We start from the raw sequence: 21,791 nt of genomic DNA on the forward strand, positions 1-21,791 counted from the left end.
GTATTTTGAGGTTATTCAGCAGTTGGGTTGTGTATGATGAATTTTTGCAGCAGCTGAGGTGTGTTACATGTATGTGTTATCTGAAACGTGGCAGAATCAGAGTAAAACATACATTAATGCAATAATGATACCGGTGTCTGATTCCTTCCACCCGGGGGTCATGGATAGAGTCCGCTGTCAGGTTCCTGATCTTCTAGGAAAATAAACATTGGGGCTTCATACCTTGCATGGCGTCACTGCTGTCTGCACATCACATGTAGCCGTTTAGTGTAGTCATGAAAGCCTTTCTATTAAAGTAATGCATTGTCAGCAGCTGAGGTGTGTATTATGAGGTTCAGCAGCAGCTGGGTTGTGCATGACGAGGTTTTGTAACAGCTGAGGTGTGTATTATAACATTCAGCAGCAGCTGAGTTGTGTATGATGAGGCTCTGCAGCAGCTGACGTGTGTATGATGAAGTTCTACAGTAGCTGAGGTGTGTATGATGAGGTTCTACAACAGCTGAGGTGTGCATGATAAGGTTCTACAGCAGCTGAGGTATCTATATATATAATTGCCTTATTCTGTCTGTCTGTCTGTCTGTCATGCTCCAAAATTGTGTCCTTACGGTGACATTGTGTCCTTACGGTGACACAAAGCTGATTGGCCGCTGGGCTCGCCATGGCCCCGCCCCCCCACACGGATTGGCCGCTCGCCCAGGCTGCGCCCCCACACGGATTGGCCAGCCGCTCACCCAGGCTCCGCCCCCCCCACAGATTGGCCTCTCGCCCCGGCACCCTGCAGGCATTGGCAACTCGGCCACGCCACGCCCCGCCCCCCTCACGCAATGCACGCTAGCTCTGGCCCTGCCCCCCCCCGCGCATTCCCCGAACTGACACGGTCACGGAGCCATGACTCCCAGGTGAGTACTGTACTCCCCCCCCCCAACGGGAGACCACATCAGCGTACGCCGCCAACCCAGCCGACACTTACCCTCGCATTGCTGGCCTTGCCGCCGTATGCTGGTGTGGGCTCCCGTGCGAGCGGGGGACAGGATACGTTGGTAACCCTGCTAGCATAGTTACCAGCACATCAAGGTCCTGCAGCGGCGGAAGATCCACACGCACACACATAACAGCACACACACACACATACACACACATCAGATCACACTCACTCTCACAAACACCTCACACACACCTCACACACACATCGCATCCACACACTCACAGCATCCGGCGATATCGCTTGCTTCTCGGCCTCGATACTGTGCTGTTGTGACCTTCCAGGACCTGCCGGAGGATCACATGGCCAGAAGCATGTGGTATCTCCGGATGTTGCGAGTATGAGCGCGTATGTGCAATATCGTCAATGTGTGTGTACGTGAGTGTATGCGATCGGGTGTGTGTGAGTGTATGCGATCGGATCTGTGAGTGTCGGCAGAGGAGCATGGCGTGCTGGAGGAGGCTGGGAGGAGAGAGGCTGATCCTGGGGAAGGCTGGGATGGGGAGGCTGATGCTGGGGACAGAGAGGCTGATGCTGGGATGAGAGAGGCTGATGCTGGGATGAGAGAGGCTGATGCTGGGATGAGAGAGGCTGATGCTGGGGACAGAGAGGCTGATGCTGGGGACAGAGAGGCTGATGCTGGGGACAGAGAGGCTGATGCTGGGGACAGAGAGGCTGATGCTGGGGACAGAGAGGCTGATGCTGGGATGAGAGAGGCTGATCCTGGGGAAGGCTGGGATGGAGAGGCTGATGCTGGGGACAGAGAGGCTGATGCTGGGATGAGAGAGGCTGATGCTGGGGACAGAGAGGCTGATGCTGGGGACAGAGAGGCTGATGCTGGGGACAGAGGCTGATGCTGGGGACAGAGAGGCTGATGCTGGGGACAGAGAGGCTGATGCTGGGGACAGAGAGGCTGATGCTGGGGACAGAAAGGCTGATGCTGCGGGGAGAGAGGCTGAAGCTGGGGACAGAGAGGCTGATGCTGGGGACAGAGAGGCTGATGCTGGGGACAGAGAGGCTGATGCTTGGGACAGAGAGGCTGATGCTGGGGACAGAGAGGCTGATGCTGGGGACAGAGAGGCTGATGCTGGGGACAGAGAGGCTGATGCTGCGGGGAGAGAGGCTGATGCTGCGGGCAGAGAGGCTGATGCTGCGGGTAGAGAGGCTGATGCTGGCGCAGCATGGCGGATGGAGCACGTTTGGGAGTGCGCAGCATGGGAGATGGAGCACGATGGGGGTGCGCAGCATAGGGGATGGAGCACGATGGGGAGTGCACTGCATGGGGGATGGAGCATGATGGGGAGTGCGGAGTATGGCGGATGGAGCACGTTTGGGAGTGCGCAGCATGGCGGATGGAGCACGTTTGGGAGTGCGCAGCATGGCGGATGGAGTACGTTTGGGAGTGCACAGCATGGGAGATGGAGCACGATGGGGAGTGCGCAGCATGGCGGATGGAGCACGTTTGGGAGTGCGCATCATGGGGGATGGAGCACGTTTGGGAGTGCGCAGCATGGGGGATGGAGCACGATGGGGAGTGCGCAGCATGGCGGATGGAGAACGTTTGGGAGTGCGCAGCATGGGGGATGGAGCACGATGGGGAGTGCGCTGCATGGCGGATGGAGCACGTTTGGGAGTGCGCAGGATGGGAGATGGAGCACGATGGGGGGTGCGCAGCATAGGGGATGGAGCATGATGGGGAGTGCGCTGCATGGGGGATGGAGCACGATGGGAAGTGCACACCTCCCCCCAACACACACACGCGCGTGCACTGCACAACACACCACACGCACACACTGGGAACCGCAAACAACTGCCCTGCACAGACACCCACACACAGACAACGTTGCACACACAAATATACGCACATACCGCACAACACACACATTGCACAAAACATACCTCCCCCAAAACACACCACACACACACAAACCGCGCAACACACACACAACGCTACAGACACACAGCGCTCCACAAACAACGCAACACACAAACAACACCGCTCTCACTCCCCATCACACCCAGACAACACCCAGAACATGTACAGCGCCCTACACAAACACTTGGTAACTACACACAACAACATCTATATATATATATATATATATATATATATATATATATATATATATATATATATATATATAACAAAAATCATACATGAACTACACAATACGTAAATTCTAGAATACCCGATGCGTAGAATCGGGCCACCTTCTAGTGTATTATAAGGTTCTACAGCAGCTGAGGTTTGAATGATGAGCTTGTACAATAGCTGAAGTGTGTATTATGAGGTTCTGCAGCAGCTGAGGTGTGTATGATGAGGTTCTGCAGCAGCTGAGATGTGTATGATGAGGTTCTACAGCAGCTGAGGTGTGTAAGATGAGGTTCTACAGTAGCTGAGGTGTGTATGATGAGGTTCTGCAGCAGCTGAGGTGTGTATGATATTCTGCAGTAGCTGGGTTGTGTATGATGAGCTTCTGAAGCAGCTGAGCTGTGTATTATAAGATTCTGCAGCAGCTGAGGTGCATATTTTGATGTTCTTCAGCAGTTGGGTTGTGTATGATGAATTTCTGCAGCAGCTGAGGTGTGTATTATGACGTTCTGTAGAATGTCACATGATTCGCTGTGGATTTGTTGTATAAATTTTCCAACAAAATTATTTGCAGAATTGCCAACTGGTGTGAGCCCAGACTGGTTAATAAAGGGATTATGGTATATATGCCGTAGCTCTACCATACACAGCCCCCCCCCCATTCTCATGGTGTGTATGTACTGCTACACCTCAGTGTGTTCAGGTCATTGGAGCTGAGAGGCTGAGACACATACTCATTGCCCCCCCTGTCCTCATGGTGTGTATGTGATACTACACATCAGTGTGCTCAGGTCAGTGGAGCTGAGAGGCAGCGACACATATAACCCGATACTTCCTTATGCAGAAAGTAGAGAATTTTTCTAATTTTGTACAATCCCCTTAACATCTGTATTTTGCCCTTTTTCACAGAGCGCTGGCCACCAGCTATATTGTGCATTGTCTTTTGTTCTAACCTATACATTTATGACGTATCCACAGGATTTGTGTAGTAGATGCTGATCCCACCAATGGGGCCACGACCTGCACTGCTCTCAGTCAAGAGATGGCAGAACTAACATTGAGGTGTATAGGAATTTATACCATCTCTAAACAAAGAGCGGCAGTGCCTCATTCTCCAGATACATGTGAATCCGATAGTGAGATCCACATGTACCATGTACAGCCTAAATGTACAAGATCAGAAGACCCCTATAAGAATGAGCTCAGATGTGGTGAAAGAACTCCTCCAAATTTGTGCAGATTCTCCAGCACAAATTTGGAGAAGTTTATTGTACAATTCATTTGATGAGATCAAAAGCTTGGGATATAAAAAATGGATTCCTGGGAAACTGGGTAAAAAATCAGTAGGGTGAGGACACAAAAGGGCAGTGTCGCACAGGGCACCATTCAGGCGAAGGCCGGACCTGTCTGCAGCTAGACCATTATTCTATCTCTGGACTCTATTAACCTTTGATGACACAGGATTACAGACACGGTAAGCCCCTGCTTCTCTGTTCTTGCATAAGCATTCTATTGCAGGCAGGGAACATATATTAACGATACCATTCGATGCGTGAAATAGAAAAAAAATCTGTGGAGTGGTGCTGTATTAAATATGTTTATATCAATTATGCATTACAAGCATTAAAAGTATAGCAAAGCAAAAGATAAGCTGTAAAATTGTCAGGTTTATTCTACTTACTCGCAGCAACCTTTCCATATCATTCTCTAAATTTAATAGAGTCAGTCTATGTAAAACAACTTCATGAACTCTCTTTTCCAAAGTTTGCCATTTCATATGTGCAGCCTTGCTCAAAGGAAGACGTGGTCTGCCAGCTTTTCTCCTGCTGTAAATTGAGAACAGAATATTATGAGGGTTTATTAATAGCTGAAGAGGACCTGTCATATTCCAAAATGTTATATACCTGCAGATATAGGGTTACTCTGCAGGTAAACAGCATTGCAACGCTGCCTGGCCACCTTTCTGAAAGTGTGGCTACTGGGAGAAAATTAACTTCTTTCCTCCCATAAGCCTTCAGATTTTGCCGTTCACATTATGATCCCCATGACTGACAGTCGATGGCTTCCGTAAGGAAATACGTTTATTTACCTACAGATTAATCCTATGTCTGTACACAGTGCCCGATTCATTGAAGCTTCAAAGATTCATCAAATAACAGAATTCTGGTGTAAAAGCTTTGAAAAGTCACAAAATTTAGGCACAAGTCGGAGTCTAAGGCGGGCTTTGCACACTATGACATCGCAGGTGCGATGTCGGTGGGGTCAAATTGAAAATGACGTACTTCCGGCATCGCATGCGACATCGTAGTGTGTAAAGGTTCGATGATACGATTAACGAGCGCAAAAGCATCGTAATCGTATCATCGGTGCCGCGTCGGCGTAATCCATAATTACGCTGACGCGATGGTCCGATGTTGTTCCTCGCTACTGCGGCAGCACACATCGCTGTGTGTGAAGTCGCAGGAGCGAGGAACATCTCCTACCGGCGTCACCGCGACTTCCGTAGGATATGCGGAAGGAAGGAGGTGGGCGGAATGTTTACATCCCGCTCAACTCCGCCCCTCCGCTCCTATTGGCCGCCTGCCGTGTGACGTCGCTGTGACACCGCACGACCCGCCCCCTTAATAAGGAGGCGGGTCGCCGGCCAGAGCGACGTCCCAGGACAGGTGAGTCCATATGAAGCTGCCGTAGCGATAATGTTCGCTATGGCAGCTATCACAAGGATATCGCAGCTGCGACGGGGGCGGGGACTATCGCGTGCAAGATCACAGCATCGGCTTGCGATGTCGCAACGTGCAAAGCCCGCCTAAATGCTATGATTGTTGTCGTTTTCACACTAGTTGCTCCCAGCTGCAACAAAACGGGTGCAGCTGGGGTGTGACGAGAGCGTGATCTCAGAGTTCGTAGAATTCATGACAAGCTGTGGCCTTCAGTATGCCAGAAATCTCACACCAGTACCGAACTGGAGTGAGATTTGTGGTGTATCACACAGAGGTGTACGCCACTTGTCAGATGCTCCAGATCTATAAATCTGGATCATTTGACTCCAGTATGCCCCCTCACCAAGACCGGCGTGACCAATACCAGTCTTGATGAATCGGGCCCAAAGAGTTTTCAGAAATAACAAGATCCATTTAAAAAACAGTAAAGGCCCCGTTACACGCAACGACGTATCTAACGATATATCGCCAGGGTCACGGATTCCGTGACGCACATCCTGCATCGTTAGCAACGTCGTTGCATGTCACAGCAAGGAGCGACCGTTAACAATGGAAAATACTCACCTTATCGTCCATTGTTGACACGTCATTCCTTTTCAAAAAATCGTTGATTGTTGAGCTCGCAGGTTGTTCGTCGTTCCCGAGGCAGCACACATCGCTACGTGTGGCACCTCGGGAACGACGAAGTACAGCTTACCTGCGGCCACCGGCAATGCGGAAGGAAGGAGGTGGGCGGGATGTTACATCCCGCTCATCTCTGCCCCTCCGCTTTTATTGGGCGGCCGCTTAGTGACGCTGCTGTGACGCCGCACAAATCTCCCTCTTAGAAAGAAGGCGGTTCGCCGGCAACAGCGACATCGCTAGGCAGGTAAGTACATGTGATGGCTCCGAACGATATTGTGCGCCACGGGCAGCGATTTGCCCGTGGCGCACAAAGGACGGGGGCGGGTGCTTTCACCAGCGATATCGCTATCTATATCGCTGCGTGTAACACCCCCTTAAGCATTAGGCTGGATTTTCACCTATCTGCAGTGTGCCATGTAACCAATCACTGCACAGTAATATTACACAAATGTTACTATGATTTGCTAAGCCGCTGTGATTTGATTTGCTTGGCTCTACCTCTTTAAACATGAAATGCATCTTTTTACATTTTACACCTATAAATTCACTGATAGAAAGGTTCATTTGGACTTAGTTACAGCAATAAAATAAAGAAATGTGAACAGCTTCTTCCAACTTCTAATATGTAACCAAAGGAATGAATTTTCTATTGCCACAAAACTCCACTGTTTCAAACAAATAAATGAATACATATATATATATATATTTTTTTTTATTTATTTATTTTATTTTTTTAATTTATTTATTCAGTTTTTTTTAACATATCCTTTCTTTTTAAAACACACTGCATTTTTTAAAACAATTATTAGCATCAGAAATTTCCAGACCCACATTTTAAATACATATGAGGTTAGACTCAAGCATGCATGATATTATCCGAAGAACTAGAGTCATTACACCAAATTTTTGTCTTTTTACAAAAGTGCAATCAATTTTATTATAACTTAGTGCTTAAAAACACAGATTATTTTTGTATGGACAATTTCACAGATAATGATTCAACTGTAAATTACATGGACACACGGAAAACTTCAACGCCCCCTGATAAAATTGATTGCACTTTTGTAAAAAGACAAAAATTTGGTGTAATGACTCTAGTTCTTCAGATAATATCATTTTTAAAACAATAGTATTAATAAATGTCATATTAAATGGATGTGTTTTGGCCATTTTTCTCTTTGATACATAGTAAGAACAATATGGCAGAATTACAACTACAATTACAAAAATGAAGCAGTCAGAAGATGCCTCAAACCTATCCAATTGTGTATGCTGTTTGTTGAATATTGCACATCTTTGTCACGTTAGTCTTATTTCCTATTTTCTGCCACCTACAAATAATATATAAAAATGTCTAGTTACTAATAAGTGACACACAGCAGTAATAAATTTGATACATGTTAAAGTTCGACAAAGCCAAGGTCCTTTTTCTATACATATTTACAATTTTTCCAGCAAGGTGGCAATATTTGTTTTTTTTTGGCACAATTAATTTTTTTAATGTGTCTACAATGATTTGTGCCAGAATTCTGGTGCACTATCGTCAACATTCTCACGTAACAGTAAATTTACTTCAATCTTTTTGAAAAGTGCGTAGACCACCACTTAACATTTAGTAATATTAGCCAGTTATTTCTGGGGATGGAGGAGAGGACAGAGCTGGACCCGTTGTGCCTGTCGCTAACACAAGTATAGGTCCATAAGTGTTCTGTGATTGTAATACCATTCAACCACTAACTGCATTACATCATTGCACTCTGCTCTAAAACGTGTGGGAAAACATTACAGCTCTGTAAAATCCAAGTTTCTTTTACAACTGAAAATTGCATTACCAGCTTTATATAAAACAATCATATTAGTGCTGTTACCTTACAGCAGGACTCCAATTTGCTAGAGGCCCCGGTTCTACTGTTGTTTTGCGGTTCCATTGCCGTACAATACTGGATACAGTTCGTGAACTACAATCTTGTTCTGATGACGCTGTGCTTGACAGTTCTATTCCTGAGTCTGGAAGTGACGACATGTGACTAACGGAACGATCTTGAGCTGGCCTAGAAAGACGCCTTAGAGTGGATACCTAGAAAACATTGTTAATAATTAGAAAGTATGCAAAATATATATATATATATATATATATATATATATATACTGTAGGTATATACACCCATGATACAAATAGCATTCATTATAAACCATGTGGAGAATATTTTTTAGGGTGTAGTGCGTGAGTATATAAAATCTTACAATCTAACAATCTGAATCTTAGGAACTGACATATTTTTTTTAATAATAAGGATAAAAAAAGAATCAGGTTCAATGCTGCGCTAGAAACCACATGTATCCAAGGATGTGTATTAAAAGCCTTTTCTTTAGTTCTGCAGGTCAACGCGTTTCAAAGACATATCCGTCTTCTTCATCAGGACACAAGAAACAAATTGAAATTAAAAGATTTTCCATATTCCATATAGCTCCTGACCGCCGCTCATAATATTCATCAATTATTCACCGCACTCAGGACCTTGAAGCCGGAGCATCGTGGGGACAGCACTGGGTACAGCACTGTCGAGGACAGCACCGCGGGGACAGGTGAGTATTCTGCAAGCACAGTGACATCCAGGAGGTCATTGGAGTTCCCAATGAACTCTGATGACATCTTGATTACACCCCCGCAACACCCGCGCTACAGCTTCACAGGTTCATCAGAGTTCATTAGGAACTGTGATGAGTCCCCAATGCTGTCCCCATGATGATCCGGCTTCCAGGCTCTCACTACACACACACACAAACACACACACACACTCTGCTGTATACTCACCCAGCGATGCGGTCCCTGGCACTGAAGTCCCCAGCGATGCTCCGGCTTCCAGCTGCTCAGTGCAGTGAATATTCAGTGAGTATAATGAGTGGCGATAAGCAGCGGGAAACAGCAGAGCCGGAGACAGCACCGCTGGATACTGTCACACTCCCCGGATCTCGGCGCCGCCACCTGTCACTCACCGCTCCGGTCTCCGGTCCTCCTGCCCGCAGCGTCCCCGCTCACTCCTCATGTGTGTCCTCCATGCCTCCCGTCCGCCGCTCCCGACGCAATGCTGCGATCCAGGACTCGGTGCCTGGCTCCTCTGCATCCCCTCCACCTTCCTCCCAGCTTCCTGTACTGGTCTCTGGCACTCGGGCCTCGCGCATGCGCATCATTAGGGCGCGGGCGCGCTCACTCACCTCTTCTTAAAGGGGCAGCATCCCGGGAACAGGATAAGGCTGTTACAGGTACAGGGTATTTAAGACTTCCCTTTCCAGGTGGGCGGCACCTATTCAACGTGTTTCCATAGCTAGGTGTTCAGGTCTCTCTGTGCCTTGTCTCCCGTATAACACTGTCTCTTCCGCAGTGCCCGTCTGCCATCCTGACCTGGTCCAGATTGCTGATTCCCCAGGAAGTGTCTCAGTGACTGTCTGCTGTGGATCCCACCATCTTCCGTCAGCTTGATCCCGTCACCGTCCCCGATTCCATCTGGTAACCTCAACCTGCAAATCTCGCTGGATCCGGACCCAGTCTGCTGTTTCTTCTCGGCACCTGAACCTGGTTCCAGACTTCTGTCCTGTCTACGGTTCCCTGTGGACTAATAGACCTTCCCTGTGCAGACCTTTGAAGGACTCAGACCCCGTACCCCTAGTGTTCCGGCTACCGTGCATCTAGGCCCGTATAGGGGTTAGCTCCGGGTTGCCTCTCTGGGGAAGTCCGGTGCACTGCCCCGTGAATCCACCTCCCGGACGTTACAGATACAGGTAAATATAGAAAATCTTTTTATTAAAAAAGACCCGTGTTTTCTCCGGTATGTGTCACACTGATGTCACACGAATCACATCAGTGTGAGATCCGTGTGACATCCGTGCTGCCGGAGAAAAAACGGACATGTCTCCGTGTGTGCGTGCGGGGTCATGAGAGGTCACACAGTTTGTGTGAAAACACGGCCGTGTAAGTACCAGTATAGAATTTCATGGGTACGTGTGGCATCCGTGTTAAAAAAGGATGTCACACGTACCTAAAACACGGACGTCTGAAACCAGCCTTACAACGATCTGGCCTTCACTAGAAAGGCCATTGGGTTTCATTCACAGACTAGATACTATCCAGTGAAGGTAAAAAGGTGTCAAACTGACAGAACCAGAGAGACAGGTGCAATGCTAAAGTTTTATCTAATAGACAGGAGAAAACCAGGTTCAAACACAGGTGTCAAGTACCAAAGGGCATCAAAGGTTTAATCAAAGGGAATAAACATAGAACAAAGCCAAGGTAGATAATAAAGGTAATCCAATTTAAAGCACCCCAGAGGAGCATACACAATACCTGACAAAGAATAGGTATGATATGAGGATCTAAATAGAAAACTAGGAGTCTCAGTTGAGTACTCCCTTAATAGGATATTTTCACATGTCCAGTAATCATCAGTAAGAATGGATCCAGCAGCAATCCATTGGCAAAAAGGTTGTGCAGACACGTTTTTTGTCCATTTTTAAAAAACTGATTTCCGCTGGATCTGTTTTTTTAGCATTGAAGTCTATGGAAAACAGATGCATTAAATAGCCATGTGACTGCTCATATGTGACATGCATACATGTGATGTCATCAAATGCCAACTGCTTACTCTTCCACTTCTTTTCATGGTTTGAATTAAGAGAAGAGGAAGAGAAAGTGGTCACTACATGATTGCAAGTACTGTATGCAAATCATACGTGAACAGTGATGTGATAAGTGCTGGTAGTGTAGAAACTGCTGAATCCTAACAGTGAACAGATTGCACAGTTAGGATTCTGCACTTTAGACTTCTTCTCTATTAAAAAAATGTCCCAGACAACCCATCTAATTTTTACTAATACAGTAGATCAGAATCTTGAATCTACACACAGAGATGCAGATCCTAAAAGGTTTTTAAGTGTCTTTTAAGCATTTATGCTTACATTTAATTCACTATGATTTAATGCTAATTATATGAAAAATATGAAAAGTTCAAAGTCGGTGAATTTTTATTTGAGCATACTACCGTATATATGCCTATAGGAATATTACTGACCTCCTGTGTCTTTCGCCTTAGCACCATTTCTTGTTGTCGCTTCTGGGATTCTAGAGCTCTAATCTGGAGCTGTCATTTTAAGCAGAAATATTCAGATTTTATTTTTTTTGCTTCAAAAATGTTTAAAATTTAGGCATGCTACTTGTCAGGATAATGTTTTTCCTCTACATTGAACATAAGTGGAGAACAAAACATTTTTAACGCTTTGAGCGAGTACCTAACTATTCATACTCACTATACTCATAACGAGTACTGTGTAATACTCGTGTATTCAGTCCGAGTAGCGTGTGCAATGCAAGTCAATGGGGAAAAAGTCACAATGTAACGAGTAACCCGACTGCCGTACTATTAAATGCAGTAGCAAATAGTGCGGAATTCAGGTTACTCGTTACATTGTGACTTTTACCCCATTGACTTGTATTGCTTTTTGGAAAGAATACGTGAGTATTAGACAGTACTCGTTATGAGTATAGTGAGTACGAATAGTTAGGTACTCGCTTAACTCTAGTAATAATGTAGTCAACTATGTTGTGCAATACAGAGGCATCCAAAAAAAATGTTTGTGACGTGGTTTATATTTTTGTTTAATGGAAGACTATGAGTGACAGATGTCGCAAAGGTTATCATGACTCACTATGTGCCAACCTAATAACTTGTCATAATAATAAGGTAAGGTATACTTAAATAAGCCATTTACTGATGGTTAGGTATCAAATTACACTTTTTTTGTGACATAATATTTGAGTCAAGGTAACCATTGCTATGTCTGTAGACTGTTGCATAAAGCTGGCAGATATTGGAGACTTCCCTTGGGATGTACAACTTAAATCTGTTTTTTTATTTAAAAATTGAACATTGTCTATGTGTTTTGCAAATGCACAAACTTTGCAAATATCTTCATATCCTACCTCTTGTCTGCGCTGTTCCTTTTTCAGCTGAGAAATCTCTCTGTTTCTCTTAGATTCCACAAGTTTTCTTCGCTGTTGCTCCTCACGCATCTGTTTCACAAGTACAGCCTAGAAATTAAGATGATTCTTCATCAAAATATGAAATAAATCCATAAACTGAGCAACCCTAAGCTGCTGCACAGTTACCATTCATCCATCTTCTTTCAGTGGGTGATTACCTAATCTAAGCAGGCTGCCACAAGTATACATACTGCAACTTTCGCCCTTATGCAGTGACTAATGAAATACCAGTCCTTATCAGAAACCCCCAGAAGTGTCTTTTCTTAATGGCGGCTGACCAACAAAGAAGTAGATACTAAAGAAGACACTGAACCAGCTGATTGGTTCACTGACTTCCTAAAATTGGTTGCATTCATGAGATACAATATATTGAAATAAATTTGGGAGGAAATGTTATTAACACGCCTGAAAATTTAGTGGATTTTGATTTAGCTCAACTACATACTGATGCCTTAAAGGGTTTTCCACAAAATGGCAATATTTTTTACAAAACACAGTATCTGGATAACTACTGTTAATAAACTGTAAAAGCTCCAAATAAAGTTTCCTTCTTCTATTTTCATTTCCTTCTACCCCTCTATGCATCGAGCTTCAAAAAGCTGAATGAATGATTCTATTCTTATGTGCTAAAACTACATTTCTTAGCAGCACACTGCTTCCTCTCAGTGCTGCAGGCCACTCCCTCCATTCTCTTGTGTTCTTACTCACAGAGCCAATTAGATCTCAACAAGGGGAATTAATTTATATTACGTGATTGTTTATATTTTTTAATAAAGTGACTGTAACCTACTACTTGACCAATATCCATTACTATTTTTCAAAGTCCATATTTCATGGGGCTCTTCAGAGCATGATCATGCTTTCTCCTGCAAGAATAGCAGATCTGAGCACACAATAGCTGAACTGTGCTGCAACCCAGCTGTCAGATCAATGAAGATATCATGAAGTGTGGGGGATGTTTTATTACCAAGGATCATAGGTGCCACTATTTTTCACAAATTAGACAATGCCATTCAGTGTAAGTGCGGGTGAAACAATTTTTATCAGCGGAACCTTCAGGATAGGAAAATTGAAGTGTGCTACAATTCTGTCTCTAACAAATGCAGCTAACTAAGATCTATTAACCATTTAAATGCCATTGTCAGTCAATGAGAGATGTGCTTAAATAAAACGCACATTGGTGAACACCTGCAATAGCTGCCATTGGCCTCTCGTAAAGTAACCACTGGCTACTGATTGGTTACCAGGCAGCTGGGGGCCTGCTGAAAGTTTCCATTGCTGCAAATTTGGGAATATTTCTAAGTGGGATGCAAATGGGAAAATATTACTAAGGCTAGGTCCATATTTCCGTTTTTTATGATCAGTCACAATCCGCCGCTCTGATAAACAACGCAATCCGTTTGGCGGATTCCGTTGTTGCCATAGACTTGTATGAGCGGTGGATTGTGACTGATGACGCTGCGTTGCATCCGCCACCCGACTGATCAGTCGTGGAACAACTGACCAACGGGCGGCAGGAACGCAGCATGTAGCGTTTTTTGAGCAGCGGAATCCTTTTGATTCCGCTGCGCATGCTCTCTCGGCGGCCGAATGATCAGCTGATCGCCCAGCAGCCGCCTTCTGTGAGCGATCAGCTGATCACCCGGCGGCCGGCTTCTGTGAACGATCAGCTGATCACCCGGCGGCCGGCTAATGAGTGCGATCAGCTGATCACCCGGTGGCCGGCTAATGAGAGCGATCAGCTGATCACCCGGCTAATGAGAGCGATCAGCTGATCAACCGGTGGCCGGCTAATGAGAGTGATCAGCTGATCACCCGGCAGCCGGCTAATGAGAGAGATCAGCTGATCGCTCTCATTAGCCGGCCGCCGGGAGATCATCTGTTCGCTCTCAAAAGCAGGCAGCTGGGTGATCAGCTGATCGCTCTCATTAGCCGGCCGCCGGGTGATCAGCTGATCGCTCTTATTAGCCGGCCGCCGGGTGATCAGCTGATCGCTCTCATTAGCCGGCCACCGGGAGATCATCTGTTCGCTCTCAAAAGCCGGCGGCCGACTAATGAGAGCGATCAGCTGATCATTCTCTCTCTCTTGTTTTATAATGGAATCCGCTTTCTCTTCCAATACTTGTCATCCGTTGTACAACGCATCAGTCACAAGCATCAAGCAACGCATGTGACTGATGCAAAACAAGGGAAATGTGAACCTAGCCTAAGTAAGAGCATACATGGGAAAATACTACTAAGTTGGGTTGCAAATGGAAGAATTGTGAGCAAATGGGAGAATATTTCTTAATGAGTGTATAAATAGGGGAATGTTGCTAAGCTAGCATGCTAATGTGGAATATTGCTGAGCAGGAGCACAAATTGGCAACATTACTAGGTGAGAGCATAAAGAGTAATATTGTGGGGGGACTAAATCCATGTGGAGCCACAGAAAAAGCACTATCCCCATATGGGGGAGTAATACCAGGTAATGGCATAGACGGGGACTATTACCATGTAGATGCAGAGAAAGGAAACTGCTACAGAGATTACATGCACAAAAGATGCATTATTACCATTTAGGGGGCTCAGAAGTGGCAGTATGTCCATGTTGGGGAAATAAATGGAACTATTACAGTGGGAGAAAACAGAAGTAACAGTATTATAGACATGAGGCACAGAATTGGCACTATTATAAAGTGAAGGAACTATTACCAAGTGGGGTCACAGAGTGGATACTATTACCATGTGGAAGTACTATTTTTGCGGGGCACAAAAGGAAAGAACTATAATTATGTTGGACGTGAGTGGGAGCTATTACTGCGAGGGCTACATTCAAAATTACAGGAAATATGGGAAGAATCAGCTTACCCTTTATTAGTAGAGATCCACGGGTAATTCAGATGTGTCAGTATAACATAATTGAACAGAAATCCAGTACATCCAAAGTCCAGCTGAAAAGAATGTGGATTGAAAGAATATTCCTTTACTGTATTATTTAAAATTGTAGCACAAGATAATTGACAAGTAATGTTACCAAAAAGCATTATGTCATGACTCTAAACTAACTGGGGTTTTTTTAATCCACATTTTTTCAGCTGTGCTTTGGATGTACTTAGACTTCATTTGAAATCACAACTTGGCCTGTAAAACATGAGGCTTCATACGGCTGTCCATAAAAAGCTAAAAAAGCTATAGCTCTTGGAGGAAGAGGAGAAACAAGTGATGAAAAATTGCCTAGGAGTGATGGGGTTAAACACACTGATGAAAATTGCCTAGGAGTGATGGGGTTAAACACACTGATGAAAATTGCCTAGGAGTGATGGGGTTAAACACTTTATTTTTGCAATTTATTGCAGCTCATATAGTTTTATTTAGCCATTTGGGTTCTTCTCTACTTTATAATGTGGTAATTCCCATAGGGTGAATACTGGTCACAAGAATTATGCAATAAAATGATATTGTGGATCTGTAAAAGGCAGGAAACTCTAGGTAAAACTAGACATGAGAGGATCGTTTGTAATTTGAAATTGCCGTCCTCACCCAATTCTCCCAAAAAATACTATTTGTGGCAATAAAATTCTCACAAATCTCAATACTGGAAAGCCTCTAAACTGTAAATTGAACCTTTTTGAGCTATTTAATGCAAATATAGCCTAATTAATGTCAAACTGACTAACAGTCTTTGTAAAAACACACTACTGTAGCAGACTTTAGGCTACTTGAACCATTAATTGAAACATTGTTCTTAAATTATTCCTTTTTGGGGGCAGATTCCTGAATTGCTGAAATGTATATAATTGTGGTACAAACAGAAGAAGCCATGGTTTTTCATAGGGGGAGGTGGTAAAAGTATCTTTGCTTGGAGAGTGTCAAATGCTTTGTTCTTTGCTAAATGAAGGAATAACAAGTTTTCCCCAATTGTCCAAAAATTATCCCTTTCATTTAGGGAGCAGAAACAGGCGTGCTGTTTTAAAAGTGAAAAAGTAATGGCTTCTCAAGTAAGAATGAAAAAATATTCCTTTTTTTTGGGATTCACAACAGGTTTGCTATTCTAAATGATTAGAATTTCAAAGGCTTTTCAAATGAAGAATCATAATGAGCCTTTAAAAAAATATATATCCTTTTTTGGGAGTCGTTCCATGTCTGTGTACCTTCAAGAGATTACATTTCCCAGCAGTCATATAGTAGAGCACTATTTAACATAGTGGGTAGCCAGGCTGGTGTGGCTGTGGAGTGGCAGAAGCTGTACAGTAGAAGAGTAGGATCAGTCCAGCAAGATATCTGTCCGGCCAGCAACAGAAGCCCTAGGCAGCAGCAGTAGAGTACAGCACTATCAAACATAGAGGGCAGGCCGGAGATGAGTGGCATAGATCTGCAGAATCAGTGGCAAAAGCCGCACCATTAGGAATTATGATGGCTCAGGCAAAGAGATATTCGGCAGTGTAAGGACAGCAATGGTAGCCATTGTACCAGAAGTACAACAGTATAGATCAATTTTTTGTACTCTCTGGAAATGGTGGTGTGGTCCCTCCTTCTGAGCTAGTAAATTAATCTACATAGCTTCACATTGACAGGTAGCTGTAGTCGGAGCACTGTGCTTCTCTGGCCTTATTCACATTGATGTCACTGACACAAGGTAAAGTTTTAATACCAGAGTAGGACTGTCCTGATGGGTACACCTTGTTGCGGTGGGATGCTTTTTGTTCACCAAGTACGCTATGCTGTTTAAACGTACTACTACAATTTAATTATTTACTTTATTATAGAATACATGCCCATTTTGTGTTTTTGTCTTGGGTTTCTTATGATGGACAGGGAGCAGATGCTTGGCTGAGCACAGCAAAACAGTGTAGAAGACACACAACAATCAGGCTTGTAGATGGTATGGCCATTTCAATCATTGGCATCAGATATAAGTGAATGAAAGTCGACCAAGACTCATGCATGATTCATTATGACAACCTGTTTTCCAGGATCGTGGCAGATACTCTGATCTATTTGGATGTGGCAAAGCCACTGGCCATGTTGAATACCTTATCTGACATCACACTGGAGGCTGCACATAACAGTACACTAATACCAAAATGTGCCAGTTCTTGCCACTGAGCAAGTAGTCCATGGGATTAGGACTCAGAGTATATACTAGAATTCAGTTAGTACATTTCTGCTGAAGGTCGATTTGTATGGAATCATTATTATGCTCTATAGCTGTTGTGGATGGGGTCACGTCTGTTGAGTACCATCCAGTGGACATGTTGGAGAGAACTGCCTCAGGTGGATTGCAGTCAAGTAGTTTTTCTTTGAAATGCCAAACCAGCTGATTGAGAGGTCTTTCCCATGTGTTTACATAGGGATATATCTGAAAATCAACTTGATCGGGGTGAGGCGAAGCCGTCAGTGCGTTTCAGAAAAAAATATATCTGGCTGCAATGGTACAGCCAAAGTTGGGTGAGCATAAACCTAGAGCCACATAGGACTAGTAGACAGCTATCCCTAAATTACACTGTTTGAGTCTGCTCTTTTTAGTTATTTTCATTGAGCTCTATATACTACTTAGCTCAATTTTTTCATGAGATTACTTAACAACCGAACTAGATTAGTTACTACACTCCAACATAACACATAGAAAAATATGTTTGAGACAGTTGGGAAACATAAATTATGGTATATGCTTTGTCAAGAACTACAGCGACCAGTTGCTGTTATGGTATTCAAATTGACTATTAAACAACTGTTTGTTTTTGCGTTGGAACAGCTATTACCCCCGCTAAACCAGGCCAATTGTCATGTCCACATAGTTGTTTTAACTGCAAAATCAAATAACTGTTTAAAGTCAATTTAACACCCGGTTTTTGCTGCCTCATCTGAGAGCATCATAATGTAGGCAACGAGACCCTGAATTTAATGGTGTATCACTTAAATTACTGGCTACAGCGGCTGTGACATTATCAACATTTTTAGATGAAGAATGGAGCAAAGCTCAGCGCACAGCATAATAATTGACACGTCACCGAAATCAGTGTCTCAACTCCTACCGCATGTTGTCCTCACATTACATAGCAAAAATGTATAAGTAATGACGTTTTTCTATTGACATGTCTAGCAATAAACTGTAACCATGGCCTTGTGACAGACCATAGATCTCTAGTACTAAAAAAAATACACAATACTAAGCCAACTGCTGTTCAATTCATATTTGGTTGAAAAACCGTGGGTTTAAAATTACATAAAAAAATCAGTTTGACTGAATTTCCTCTGAAAACGCCTTATGCATTTTAAATGATATCCTCTTGTCCAGGATCCTACCTTGGCTTTTTTCATGTCACTAAGTTCTCCCTGTAGCTTGCGTAACTCTCGCTCATAGCGTGACTGATTCTTGAGAAGGCGTGCATGCTCCCTCTGAGCTAACTGTAACTTCTGCAGGTCTCTGTTCATCTCCCGCAATCGCTTCTCATAATCAGCACGGATCTTATTAGCTTTCTCTTCCGTATAGCACTCCATAGAGCCTGTAGGATCAACGGTCTTGATATGTATGTGGCATATAGTAAGCATGGTAGTATGTAATGAAATGGTCAAAAAGAATGACTGTGGGTTGCAGTTTAAATTAAATTAAAAGCACGGTACAGGGTTACATAAATATGGATTCCAAGCAATAAAATATCAATGGAGATATGTTGGGTATTTAAATATGGCATATCCCATACTGAGCTCTCGAAGCACACGATCCCTCTCAAGTTGTGTGTCTCGAATTCGACTTTGAAGCTGCTGAAGTTTCTCCTCATATTGAAGCTTGAGAGTCTGGAGTCGTCGCTGACTTTGTTCCAGTTCTTCAATCAGGCGCTGCTTAATTTCAATCTCGCAAGTCAAATCAGCTAGATCACCTCCAATGGAACCTAAGACATTACAAAAGGATTGTAACACATTCCTTGTAGGAGTTATGAGAGTGACAATACCATAGATCTTTCTTACCTTTCTCTTCAGGCTCTGAATCAGACTCCGCATCGCTTTCCCTACTATCCTCACTCTCTTCGTCATCACATTCACTCTCTTCTTGTTCATCTTCCTATTAAAGATCAACACATTTTATTAAATGTATGTTTTTGTTGTTTTTTATTTTGCATAGGTAAGGCTGTGCTCATATCTCTGCTTCATCCTAAAGGTAAAATGGTAGACCCAATTGCAGATCAATGCCTTCACTTGAGTGACCCTGTTCCTACAAGCATATTGTTCCCAGTAATTATAAATTGTATTTAAAAAAAAAATATTTCATAAAAAAACTCTTACATTTTTTTCAATAAAAGTTCTGTTTTTAAATCTTATGTTTAATGTTATTTGTGACTCTCATGTATGGCATTATGTTCGCCGTTTATGCATGAGATCTTTTAGAATCAATTATAGTATTTTGACATCTTATTTGGGGATTTTTTGATTATACATTTTAGTAAATATATGTTGATTTTTTGTTTTTTTTATAAATAGGTAAGGCTGTGTTCATATCTCTGTTTCATCCTAAAGGTAAAATGGTAGACCCAATTGCAGATCAATGGAGTCCATTGGATGTCATTGGTATCTGTGCTACCTACACTGCACTGTGGTTTATATAATAAAAGGAAATCACGATATAAGTGTGAACAAAGCCCTAAATGCAAAAGAGTCACAGTGTTACAGTGGCAGAGAAATACAGATAGATCTTTTAAGCAGAACATCCTGAGGCTGAAAAAAAAGAAAAAATCCATCAGAGAGATAGCAGACATGCTTGGAGTAGCAAAATCAACAGTCGGGTACATTCTGAGAAAAAAGGAATTGACTGGTGAGCTTGGGAACTCAAAAAGGCCTGGGCGTCCATGGATGACAACAGTGGTGGATGATCGCCACATACTTTCTTTGGTGAAGAAGAACCCGTTCACAACATCAACTGATGTCCAGAACACTCTCAGTGAAGTAGGTGTATCTGTCTCTAAGTCAACAGTAAAGAGAAGACTCCATGAAAGTAAATACAAAGGGTTCACATCTAGATGCAAACCATTCATCAATTCCAAAAATAGACAGGCCAGAGTTAAAATTGCTGAAAAACACCTCATGAAGCCAGCTCAGTTCTGGAAAAGTATTCTATGGACAGATGAGACAAAGATCAACCTGTACCAGAATGATGGGAAGAAAAAAGTTTGGAGAAGAAAGGGAACGGCACATGATCCAAGGCACACCACATCCTCTGTAAAACATGGTGGAGGCAACGTGATGGCATGGGCATGCATGGCTTTCAATGGCACTGGGTCACTTGTGTTTATTGATGACATAACAGCAGACAAGAGTAGCCGGATGAATTCTGAAGTGTACCGGGATATACTTTCAGCCCCGATTCAGCCAAATGCCGCAAAGTTGATCGGATGGCGCTTCATAGTACAGATGGACAATGACCCCAAGCATACAACCAAAGCTTCCCAGGAGTTCATGAGTGCAAAAAAGTGGAACATTCTGCAATGGCCAAGTCAATCACCAGATCTTAACCCAATTGAGCATGCATTTCACTTGCTCAAATCCAGACTTAAGACGGAAAGACCCACAAACAAGCAAGACCTGAAGGCTGCGGCTGTAAAGGCCTGGCAAAGCATTAAGAAGGAGGAAACCCAGCGTTTGGTGATGTCCATGGGTTCCAGACTTAAGGCAGTGATTGCCTCCACAGGATTCGCAACAAAATATTGAAAATAATTTTTTTTTTTGGGGTTTGGTTTATTTGTCCAATTACTTTTGACCTCCTAAAATGTGGAGTGTTTGTAAAGAAATGTGTACAATTCCTACAATTTCTATCAGATATTTTTGTTCAAACCTTCAAATTAAACGTTACAATCTGCACTTGAATTCTGTTGTAGAGGTTTCATTTCAAATCCAATGTGGTGGCATGCAGAGCCCAACTCGCGAAAATTGTGTCACTGTCCAAATATTTCTGGACCTAACTGTAATTATCTATATACTGTAGTACATGATAAACAAAGCTGTACAAGGCACCAAACTATATGGCAAGTAACCCATACCACCCTTCTCATGTACAAATGTATCCCCTGTTCCTCATTTTCCTTATGGTGAGGTCTGTAGTTAGCTGCGAATGATGCTGCAACCAGCCTATTATAGAATTCTTGATTATCAAAGAATCCTGGCTTTCAATCTCTTTATAAATTGGACCGAGATTGAACTTGCTACGGCTCTCTCTATTGGAGTTTGACAGCTTCATATATTTCTATGCCGAATATAGTCTGTTCAGGTGGGACTAAAATTGAACTCTTTAAATGCCATAATACATACCCTGTTTGAAGGCTAAAAGGCACTATATATCACCCCCAAAAACACCATACCAACAGT

At 43.5% G+C, this 21,791-nt stretch overlaps 1 protein-coding gene across 1 annotated transcript in view; it reads right to left on the reverse strand.

Moving 5' to 3' along the window:
- The window catches only part of KIF21B (kinesin family member 21B), a 411,687-nt gene that overhangs the window by 228,936 nt on the left and 160,960 nt on the right, over nt 1–21,791 (reverse strand). Inside the window, exons 13-19 of the mRNA XM_075335818.1 lie at nt 19,404–19,497; nt 19,139–19,327; nt 18,741–18,940; nt 12,393–12,500; nt 11,485–11,553; nt 8,287–8,495; nt 4,756–4,900 (exon numbers count right to left, since the gene is read on the reverse strand). Of these exons, the coding sequence (XP_075191933.1) occupies nt 4,756–4,900; nt 8,287–8,495; nt 11,485–11,553; nt 12,393–12,500; nt 18,741–18,940; nt 19,139–19,327; nt 19,404–19,497 (1,014 nt within the window). The remainder of the gene's footprint in view (nt 1–4,755; nt 4,901–8,286; nt 8,496–11,484; nt 11,554–12,392; nt 12,501–18,740; nt 18,941–19,138; nt 19,328–19,403; nt 19,498–21,791) is intronic.

Source organism: Anomaloglossus baeobatrachus, chromosome 2 (genome assembly GCF_048569485.1).
Source record: "Anomaloglossus baeobatrachus isolate aAnoBae1 chromosome 2, aAnoBae1.hap1, whole genome shotgun sequence".
NCBI lineage: Eukaryota > Metazoa > Chordata > Amphibia > Anura > Aromobatidae > Anomaloglossus > Anomaloglossus baeobatrachus.